This window comes from Dermacentor silvarum, chromosome 10 (genome assembly GCF_013339745.2).
Source record: "Dermacentor silvarum isolate Dsil-2018 chromosome 10, BIME_Dsil_1.4, whole genome shotgun sequence".
Classification (NCBI taxonomy): domain Eukaryota; kingdom Metazoa; phylum Arthropoda; class Arachnida; order Ixodida; family Ixodidae; genus Dermacentor; species Dermacentor silvarum.
Genome location: NC_051163.1, coordinates 76,118,043 through 76,129,497, shown reverse-complemented (window position 1 = coordinate 76,129,497; position 11,455 = coordinate 76,118,043). Strand labels below are relative to the sequence as shown.

The following is an 11,455-nucleotide window of genomic DNA, read 5'->3' as shown; positions in this document are numbered from 1 at the left end:
GCTCGGCGAGCCATGAGCATGCGTATTTAACTGCATTGAAAGAGTATGTTCAAGATGGTAGTAACTTGTGTTATCCGAGCGGTGAGGTTATGAGCTCGCTCATATCCTGTGAAGAACACTTCAAGGGGATCACATCCTGGACTGAAAACCTGTTCACCCTGAAGCCCCCCTTAAAAGCTGTCACAGAATATTTAATCAAGAGGGCCAAGTGCAGTCTACAGACGTGCCAGCGACATAAGGGTTCCCTGGAAAACATGTTGATATCAAGTTATGCACGAGTAAGGCTACGCATTCACCTGCGCCAGCTCGAAGCCGCGAGAATCAGTGGGAGTGGAAGCAAGACATGCGCTGCAGTTAATTTGCAGTGAGTTGTACCGCTTGTTCTTGAAAAAATTCTCAACCAAATAAACAATCCACGATATGAGAAATTGCTATGTATTGAATGCATTTCGTTTCCTCTACGTTGAGAATCCGTGCGGCCGCTTTATTTTAAAGATATCGATGACTGGCCGCTTTATAACAATTACCGGTTTACGCTATATTGCTGCGGAAAACATGCTCAACAAGGTTTTATAGTCAATGTCTGCATGAGAGCAATCATTTAATGCCACAAAAGCCATATGTATATAGAGCACCAAATCATCTGACATGTATTCCAACAAGTTTTACCCATCTGCACATTTACAGGACGGTAAACGAAATAAAAAATTCAGAATACCCTGCGTTGCAGCATGCAGTCCGTAAATGGGGTAGCTGATGACTGATTCGAAAACACGAATGTTTTTTTTTTTTACAATTTTCTTGAAGGCACAAAACACAGACACAACGAAATGCGATGGGACTCGTGTGTGTGTGTGTGTTTCGCACGTTTAACCAATATATAGCCCAACAAGACGTTATCTTAAGGTGTTTACGCAGCTGGCTTGGATGGTAGCCTTCCGCTGCCAGCGAGACCGGCTGAAAATTCCGCTCTAAAAATAAAGATTACAAAACGTAAATCGGAGACCTTCACGCTGCCGATGCGAAAACTTTGTGTTCTCGTCATATCGTTAAAGTACCACACGTTTTACATAACGAATTCTACGTGCAGTGGCGCAAAGTACCGCTTGCTGCATATCCTGGCTATAGGCTGCCTGCGGAGAGGGCATCGCAATGGCGGACGCCGTAGCAGACGACGCGGTTGTCTCCACCCTCCACGGCGGCGGAGGGGGGGGCGCGCGCATCGAGGAACCCTAACGCCGAGTAGGGTGCCTCGATGCCAGCGCCGCCGTTCAGGGTGGTGCCAACCTTTGACCGCCCCCGCGCCGCCGCTTTCTCGCTGCGACGCCATATTGTGTCACAGCGAGCTGTTGTGATTGCTTGGTGCCGGTGCTGAGTTCGAGGCACAGTGCGCGCGGATGCTTCGCGGACGCTTCTACTTGCTAGACAGTGTTCAGCCGCATGACTGACAAGCTATCAAGTGCATCGTGTCGACATGACGGGCTGTTGTGTTCCCAAGTGCGCCGGATCGACGCGTAAAGGACTGCGTTGTTTTCGCTTCCCCCGGGACCCAGAGCGACGGAAGAGATGGGAAGCCCAAGTAAAGCGCGATCACTGGAAGGCGACGGATAACTCGTGCATTTGTGAGGTAAGTGTCAAGAATGTTTAGACTACCGCACCGTGTTTTTCATTTAAATAAGAAAGTATTCTCTGATCCTCGCTCACGTACCTACGTTCGCTCACGAACTAAGTAAGCACTGCACCGATGCTGTCTGAGTAGCGTATGGTTTGCGAGCGCGCGTCGCATAGGCTTTTTTCGTTTTGATGGGCGCAGTCTGTACCCTTATTTTAAGGACTGACGAAGATGCTTAGCCGCGAAATAGTCTTACATTAGCTACGAATCGTCACGTAAGCCACCTATTTTCCTTTTTCACGGGAAGCACACATCGTGTGTGTCTCTTGTTTCTTTTTTTTTCTTTTTTCGGTACTGGTTATTTGGGACTAAAGAACGCAGTGCTTCGTCTGGGGAGAGCGGCTGTTTTGTACGTGGTAAGCGAAACATTGTGATTTTCTCTGATTTCTCAGGAGATATCTTGCGGACCTCAGGGTGTTACGTTACATAGCTGATTTTTAGACTTGTACATATTTGTAGCGTGGTGATCGTAAGCCGATGGTCATTCGTGCTCATTCCCGATCGTAGTGGGTACTGTGACGGTCTTTACATGCCTGTGCACGGTATGCCCAGGTGTAGTAGAGTTAAGGGGCATCATGGGACCAAAATGTTTCGGCGCTTTCTGGCATGGTGTCTGTTGTAGCCTGTGCATTTCTTCGAAACGTGTGAAGCGAGGTAAGCGAAGCACTGTAATGGGTTCTCTGTATTTACAAGGCAACTTTTCATATCAATAATCACTTTTGTTGTTTTACCTGTACTTAGAAACACTTTGAAGAGGACCAGTACGAGGGAAATCGACAGGATGGGCGCCGTCTGTTAAAGTCAACAGCCCTACATCATCATGGACTATATTTTCGAAGTGAAAAACATTGCTAATCTGTATTTGACTGTCTTAGTTTCATTTACGGTTTTTGTACGTGATATGTATGCAGTGTTGTTTATTTTTTCAATGTAGTTATCAGTGTTCTAATGGTTATTTATGAAATGTTCTGTACTCGCCATCGATGTGTTTGGCTGATGCGACGTATTCGATGGTAGCTGATGTATGTATTCTGGCTGGATATCTTGATTAATATTATCCGCGGTTGCGTTTTCTTGTTTGCATTCTCGTTTTCGATTTATATTGTGTGTAATAAGGTTGATGTACTCACTTGAACCCCCCCCCCCCCCCCCCATGTAATGAATAAAAAAAAAAAACTCTCTCTATCCCGAATTGTGTGTCGAGCCTACCTTGCGAATTAATTTTTTTATCTCGTCTTTCAACATAGCCTTCAGGCGCCACACAGTACATATAATTTTTCATGTACATATCTCTTTCATGATTGATTGTACTAGACATTATAAGTAAATGTATTTTGTGCATCGTTTGATTTCTTGTGTGTACTACGCAAGATTGACACAGACAAGTTACGTTGCATTTTTCTCTACAGCACTAACTAAACCTTATTTTCACATCGCAGTTATTTTTACACCAGCTTAATCCTGTCAGCACACAGTTTTGTGGGCAAAAAAGCAAAAATTGCGCGTAGATATCGTCAAATAATTGCAACGAACGCGAAGAGCACGCGCAACGCAAGGGAAACTAACCGCCGTGCGCGAGTGGCTGGCTACGGTAAAGGAGGCGTGACGTGTAAACCAAAATACAACAGCGAAAAAGAAAAACTTCCACACACAGGGGGTCGCAAACCTTATATACCAAGCATCGAAGCGCAAAAAAAATAGTGCGTATTTTAAACATACACACGGCATATTAAATGTGATTGAATTAGGCAACTTGGGGCATGTTCCCGGCGCCATACATTTACGTCTTCGACGAGTTAACGGCTATTGGTTATAAATATATGCAGATGGGACACCGATAAAAAAATCCTTATCAAGGCAAAGCACTTGGAAGCGCGCCGCGAGTAACACTTTATGAACGCAAGCGTAGCTGAGTCTCAGCTCGTGTGACACAATATGGCGGCGCCAGCGGGGTTGTCTCCACCCTGGACGGCGGCGCTGGGCATCGAGGCACCCTAACGCCGAGGGAGGCGCCAAGGTGGAACGCCGGATGGATGGATGGATGGATGGATGAGGCTGAACCCTTTAAATCGGGCGGTGGCATACGCCACCTAGCCATGGCTATTAACATAATTTGTACTTTGTGGTGGGTGAAATTTCACCCCTGCCTTAATTTTATCCACCAATCAGATAACCTCTGTTTGGTTATTTCTACCCGCTTAAAGTCTATTTTGCCTTCACTGTCCCTAAACCCCAATGCTTTGAAAAAATCAGCCCCGTTGCCTTGCACTGTAGGGTTAAGCCCCTTACAGAAAAGTATGAGGTGTTCAGCCGTTTCCTCTTCTTCTCCACACGCACAGCACAACGTGTCTATACCTTGGTACTTGACTCGGTACATCTTAGTCCGTAATACTCCCGTCCTGGCTTCAAACAACAAAGAGCTTCCCCTAGAATTATCGTAGATATTTTCTTTGGCAATTTCTTGCTTGAAAGTTCGGTATGTGCCCAGTGCTGATTTCGTCTGCATCCCTGTTTTCCACAGACCCCTCTCTGTTTCCTTAACCTTTTTCTTAACCGCTGTTTCCTGGTTTGCACCCCTCCTGCAGTCCAAATATTTGATTGACAGTTTTCTGAAGACACCGAGAAGACGCCGTGCTGAAGACACCAGCGCCGCCGTCACCGACGACGCCGAGAGACGCAACGACAAGAGGCGCCGCCTTTAGTAGCCAGGCGCGCGGTGACTCACGTGGCACTGTACACGTGGTCAGGCGGCGACGCACCTGCGGAGAGCGCATGCGCCAAGCCGGCGGCGCCGGCAGGGATTGGAGTGGTGAGTCACATGATGCGCTGCCAAGGCTGCTCCATATACGTACTCAGAATTATTTATCATGCTTGCTGAAAATGCATGCTTGGCATGCTTGACATAGATTTGCATCCAGCAATTTTACCCTGAAACTATTATGCTCCGGTACATGCCCCTTCGCTAGTCCGTGTCTATGCTATGTAGGGAGCCTACATGCAGCGCTGTAATGCTATGCGACAAATTATATTTCTGAAAAAGCGCAATAGTTTTGCTTCGCAGCAGCGCACTCAGTGCAACAGACGAACCTGTTCATGGGAACTGCGCAGGCACATAACGTTTTGAACGTAGCGCTCGCGCGACTGTGGAGTGCCCCATGGCTTGAACTGGTTCTTGTCGTCATATTCCACTCCCTCTATGTCGTAACCATGCATAATCTCATGGCCCATGATCTGCAAAAAAAAAAAAAAAAACCCGACAACATTAGACTCTATTCGCTGCAGAGTATAGCGGGACTCGAAACTCTCCTCGGTATGGTTCTCCACTTTTTTTTTCTTTTTTTATATGCAGATTCAGCGCACATCTTAGAATCAATGGAAATAGAAACTTTCTCGAAGCGATTAAATCAAACGCTATAAATTTGCCCATTCCATTCCTGCTTCTTTGGCATAAAGGAAACAGGCGCACGCGCATGTGTTCTCGGGCACCCGTGCTATACGCAATGTGAAACACGCGGAGATCACCTCCAAGAGCTATACAGTCGAACCCGGATATATATCGAACCTACATATAACGAATTATTGTGCATAACGAACAGCAGTTAAATCCCCTGGAAATTTTTTGCATATATTTTTATGTTATACATCGAAATACCTATATACCGAATTTCTGATGATCCCTTTCAGATTCGATATAATCGGGTTCGACTGTAGTAGGTGTTGGCACGATAGAAGTGCACGTGCGATTGTGGCGTAATGGTTAGGGCATCGCGCTGCTGTACTGGGGCCCGAGGTTCGATCCCAACACGGGGCACGTAATTCAATTTCTCTGAAGCGTCAGCTATTCGGCCAGACAGCAGTATCATCAAGCAGATACAGTAAGTCAGGAAAGGTTCGCAAATCAAGCTTCGCTTCAAACCGTATATACAGTCGAGCGCCTATATAACAAAGTCCTCTACAACGAAATGAGCTATATAACGAAGGAGTAATTCTGTCCCAGTTCTATTGTGAGCTGTGTGGTGGGCGACCTTTTAAAAAAAGTTACATCTGCGTATAACGAATAATTTCGTTAGCACTTCGTTATAAGCGCGTTCGACTGTAGAGTGTTCTGAATGCGTCATTCCACGTCATTCCCCATTTCAAGTCATCTTCCCTGATGCATTAGTGCGCGCCTTTATATTATTAAGCACTGCCAATGAGTGTTCGTTTTGTAATTATGATATGTCACAGCGTTTATCCTGAATAGAGATGATTTGGGCAGGTGTTCGGAGAGGATATAAAAAAGGAAAAGTGGCAGTTTCGCTCGCAAGGCGAATGAAGCATTGGCAGCGCAAAGTGTGGCGTTGCGCTAAAGCTGAAAGCGCATGCGCAGTAAACGGGTAGCTAACATTATGCAATATTTCAAGAGGCGCGGTGTCACACCGACTGGTACCCGTCGGCCTCATTTCGGTACTTTTTTTATCCAGCGGCCCTGTCGGTACGCTACCATCCTGAGATCCGAATACAGCTATGGGACATAATCGCTCAAATGAAAACGCTAAATCAGTTTATACGGATAAAGCGTTCTTGTAAAACTCAGTTGTAAATTTCGTAACAGTAGGTTGATTACCAGAAAGAAAATTACACCTCCCTTCCACTCCGTGAAGATGGCCGAAAAAGGAAGCTGTGCTAGTGGCACTGAGTGTTGCATGTGCATGTGTTGCACGTGGTGCAATTGCGTAAAACACAAGCAAACACCGATCTACAACACGAACTTATATTGAAACGTTGCGAGGCGAGAAGAGGCAGCGACTTCCGGCGCTACTCGACGAGCGTCCAGTTCTCTGAACGAAGCCTGCGAGCCGCCGCCAGAGGCATCGGCTGCAGTCATGGATACCGCGCTTGTCGGCACGAACGCGGGGAAACGCCGACGTGGTCGGCAGCAGCTCTGCGCATTATTCGAAAGGGCGCGCCGCAATGCCCAATAGACCTTCTCTTATACCCATCGCCTCTCCTCCTCGCACCCAGCGCGCCCTTTCATTGGTCGCCTCCTCCCCTAGCGCGGCACTCATCCTCTCCTGGTCACGTGAGCTGCGTGACACCGGCGGACGGACGGACGGCGCAGCCTCGACCTACAGCAGCTCCGCTGTTTGAAAAGATGGTCAACGTTTCAGTTTTTGAATTTCGCGCCGAATCACCAACGCCGGTGTGTCCCTGTGACGTCATGGATTTCAAAGTATTTTTCTCGTATTAAGAGCGCGTTGGCTCAGCGAAAATTCCTGAAACATAGAACACAATGCTAGTCTATCTTCATCTCTATGCAATTATCTAGGCCACAGAACACGCTGTCAATATTCATGATGTCAAAGCGAGCTGGTGCGACAACTTCAAGGAAGCGTCGCCAGCAGCCTGTTGTTATTGCGCTTTTTCTGGCTTAGCAAGCGTTTTATCGCGGTAAGAGTGGTGTGTTTGATAGGGTAGAATGCTAATTGAGTGATACAAGAGAAATAATTTTTCTTTTTTATGCCCCTTTATACGTGGCTGTTATTGTCTACTGGTATGTCACGAACATGAAAAGTATTTCGTTTTTAAATTTAAATACCACGGTTAATTAGATTCCAAAAGCTGCATCTCGATGTACGTGGATGAAGTAACCATCTCATGTTTGCTACGGTAAGAACTTCATTTCATTGCCTCAACTCAGAGATGAAGATAGAACTACGCGTATTACATTGCCAGGTTGCTGCTGCATCTTGGATTTTGACGTAAAGTCAAGGTATTCGAGATACACTTTCAAGTTGCTTTCCGCCGCTTGTGACAACAGGGAGGTCTAGATAAATTTAGTGTCAAATTTATCGAAAGCGGATGACCCATAACACGAGTAAATAATTTCTGAACAGTGCCACATCGGGGCACCACGCTGCATATCACGAGTGAATATCCTGATTAGTTGCTTCCGAATGAATTAAAGAAAAAAAAATGTTGAAAGAGATGTCCAATTCATCGTACAAGATGTCTTATGAGGCTATATTGAGGAAGAATTTGTAGGAAATTGAAAGAAACTTCAACGTGGCATGTTTTTAGCCATGCAGGTACTTTTTGCCCGTTTATTTTTTCCAGCGGATAAAGAAAGCCCGCGAAAAATGAAAGAAATCACGTGGCTAACCGTTCTCCCGCATCAAAAATTTAAGCAGCGCCCTCAAACAAGTCGCACAGCAGTTTGTGGCAAAGCTGGCGCTTTATCTGGCGCGCTCAGCGCACGACAGAGCTGCGCGACAGATCGCCCACTAACTCCCGTGGACCGTGTTTGAGGACGATTATTAAGCATGAAATGCTTTTAGCTCCCATTGTCGGCGACCTTCAGGAGACCTAGAACAAAAATTGAGAGCCGCTATCCAGGCACTCAAGACGAGAATGGGGTGAGAACGAAACGAGATCATCCGAGCAACTAGTCAAAACTTAAGAACATGCGGTCTCTGGCTCCCAACCCCTTGTACAGGGCCGCATTACATACGCTAGTTACTGCCCAAAGAAGTTACAAAAAATATTGCTTCCGATTTCCTCCTAATGTTTGTTAACAATATAGCTCAAGCTGTAACTTCTAGTACGCTAAAGTTTAAATTGTCATTTCCAATGGCGACGTTTAAAAGGCAGATACACTGCACCATACTCTTGATTGTCATTTTTTGGCGCGGAGGCAGGGTTGCCTGTGCTCTTTTAAATGCCAGCGGTCCGTGAGTTCCGCGGCGCGGGTTCTGCGCCGCCTCCTTCGAGAGATGGTGTCACGCTGCGTGACCAGGCCGGCGCGCCGCCGCGGATGTTTGCCGAGACGAGACTTGCAACGAGGTTCAGTTCAAAACAGGTTCATTTCGGCTCCGTAAGCTTTTAGGCCTGAGTCGCGGCACCAATCTACTTTGCCGGTAGCCATTTCGTGCTTACATCTACTCTCGATTACGGGAGAGCCAGAATTATTTTTGATTCGGGCGGATGGTTAATCATGTGATACATTTCATTCTTCTCGGGCTTCGTATATCAGTCGAAAAAAAAAAACCCGACAAAAAGTGACTTGCTGAAAACATAGCAGTTTTAAGCTTCTCAAAGTTTTCCACGAATTATTCATTGACAACAGGCCATTCAGAGCAGTAATTAAATATATAGCTAAATGCAATTAATTAATCAAGTGAATGGCATCAACAAAATATTACTGGCGGTTGCTCCACTCTACTTTGAACAATATGCACTTGGTTATTCACGCGTAGAATGATCCTTCTCTTTGAAAATTCGATGCATGATGGGACACCCTTTGTGCCCGTATATAAGTTTGTCGAGTGAGCTACTGAACAACACTTTGCAATGTGGTGAACGTGTTTTAAATCACGGATCCGGGACCTCAAAGAGGTGCGACTCCATGCTAACGCATTTCTCGCGCATTTACCGCTAAATCACCACCGATTTTTTTTTCACAGCTGGTAATATGGGAATCTTTGGCATTTTATAATGCTGAGGAAGAACTGCAACAGAATCGGAGGACTCACATCCCCAAGGTTCCCGTAGTTGTACGCCTCGTTGCCGTCGGGGAAGAAGATTATGGGCTGTAGCAAGGCAGCCGGCACGATGACGAGGTTGGTCTCAACCTCGTAGTAGGCGTTCACCTTGGTGATATCGAACACCAACTTCCTCTGGTCCGACCACAGGCGGTGGGCGCAGACCGACCGCGCCTTGAGCCACACGTCGAAAAAGCGGTCACTCGGCGAGTCCGGGAGCCCCTCTGCATGCGGCAGGGCACCGCCCGCCGTTTCTCAGTCAAGCGATTGTGCCAAGAGCTACGGAGTCACGCAGTACAGATCGGCGGTAAGAAAGAGGAGAACCGGGGGGTTAATTCCATCAGGGGTCAGGATCGAATCAAGAGTTTCCCATGATTATTCTAGCTCATTGGCACAAAATTGGTCTCAACACTGGCAGCCTGCATGCCCGGAGGTATATACTAAGCCAGCGACGCTTTCTTGTATTATTCCAACCCAGAATGAGGTAAGAAAAAAAAAGAAATTCGACATATACACTTAAGACTGCTTACGTATGGCAATGCGCAAACATTATAGTCGTTTTGGTGAAATGATTTTTCTTTCTGCTCATTCCTCGTCCGCGCAAGCTCCCGCCTGCGTTTTATCTTTTACCCTTTTAACTGCGCATGAGTAAGGCCAATGAAAGCACACCAAGCGTCTCAAGGCGATTGCTTGCCCGCGAGAAGTTCATAACTCTAAGGACCACTCAGCGGCACTCAATTCGACAGTAATGCCTTTATTTTATGCACTCATTTTACACACTCATGACGTGCACCACCTCCTACCCATTTGCTGCGCCGTTACGCACTAGGCCACGCGTTTAGTCAGCCAGATGACTGCGACGTGACGTGCGCAATGACGCACGCACTATAGGCACGCATTTAGTCAACCAAAACCGTGGAGCGGCGGGGAATCGTGCTCGTCTCGCACCCTGCAGGCCCGGGTTCGATTCCCACCAAGACCAAAATTTACTTAGTTTTCTTTTCAAATGCAATAATATGCTTTGTTTACACGAACCTCCTTGAGAAATTTGATGTCATTTCGAGTGTTTTTTTAAGTGGCTTTAAGGCCCAGTCACACTTGCGAGTCGCGAAGGGCATACGACCGTCAGTCGCCTGCGTCCAGACAGCAGCTCGACAACACCGACCTTCACTGTTCACACTTCCAAGGGCGACCTTAGCGCCCGGCGGGGTCGCCTTCTTGTTCGAAACGAGATCTCTCGGGAACGACGTCGTTCGCGCGCTTTCGGGAGTTTTGTCTGCTTTGATCGCGTCTCCCGCACTTGCGCTCAGTGTGCTTAATTCCTTGCTGTTCGCGAGCTACCACGATGACATGAGTCAAGAGGAGGATGTCATGATGGTTTTGATGTGCACCGCGGCCGTATACATGTACTTCAAACGCGTGCGCAGGTCCGCCCGTCCCTCCGTTCGCGGGAAGTGACCGGGCATGCTAGCCACCTACTTGCAGATCTGCGAGTGCACGAAGAAGAAAATTATAGAGAAAGGTTCACTTCTATATTGTCCTTTCTCATGCGGGTTTCAGCTCATACAGTAACACCTTTTTGTTTCGTGTTTGCCGCCGGCAATGACAACTGGATGCACAAGGTATCGCGCGCTCCTTCCGGGGCCTCGCTGACTGATGATATGTGGTGTTTAATGGTGCAAGCCAGGTCTGGCCAAAAAAGCGCCATACAATGGATTGTGACTTGAATAGAACAATGTAGTGCGAAGCATAGATGAAATATAGCTGTATATGTGCCTAAAATACATTCGCGGTAGAGTGCGTAAACCATAAATATATTAATTATCACAATAACCTGTGAAGTGTCCTGTGATCCTAAAACATGAAAGGATAGTATATTAAAATAAACTGTATGTATGTGCCAGTGTATGTACGTGCCAATTTTTTTAAGGCGGCATAGAATTACTCCAGTTCGCCGTATTTTAGTTGATGGTCACCAGTTACCCAATCGAGGCTTAATTAAATGAAGCTTATTCGAAGTATCAGTGTACAACATTCACTGCCAGTATGTTCTAATTTTTCTGCACAGAAAAGCCTTCAAGTCTGTCATAGGGACATATATAGTTAGTTATGTAAGGTTTATGACGCAAAATCAACTAACGCTATGATGGGCCATGCACATTACTCGCTTTCGCTGCAATAGATGTAGCCATCTGGTCTGCCAGCATGTTCCCTTCGGTGCCTCTGTGGCCGGGCACCCGGCAGATCACGACAGCTGGTTAGT

The 11,455-nt window shown here is 46.7% G+C and overlaps 1 protein-coding gene across 1 annotated transcript in view; it reads right to left on the bottom strand.

Moving 5' to 3' along the window:
• Window positions 1–4,741: 4,741 nt before the first annotated feature.
• Window positions 4,742–11,455, bottom strand: part of LOC119431637 (neprilysin-11-like) — a 14,372-nt gene continuing 7,658 nt past the window's right edge. Inside the window, exons 3-4 of the mRNA XM_037699118.2 lie at window positions 9,184–9,416; window positions 4,742–4,903 (exon numbers count right to left, since the gene is read on the bottom strand). Coding sequence (XP_037555046.2) covers window positions 4,742–4,903; window positions 9,184–9,416 — 395 coding nt within the window. The remainder of the gene's footprint in view (window positions 4,904–9,183; window positions 9,417–11,455) is intronic.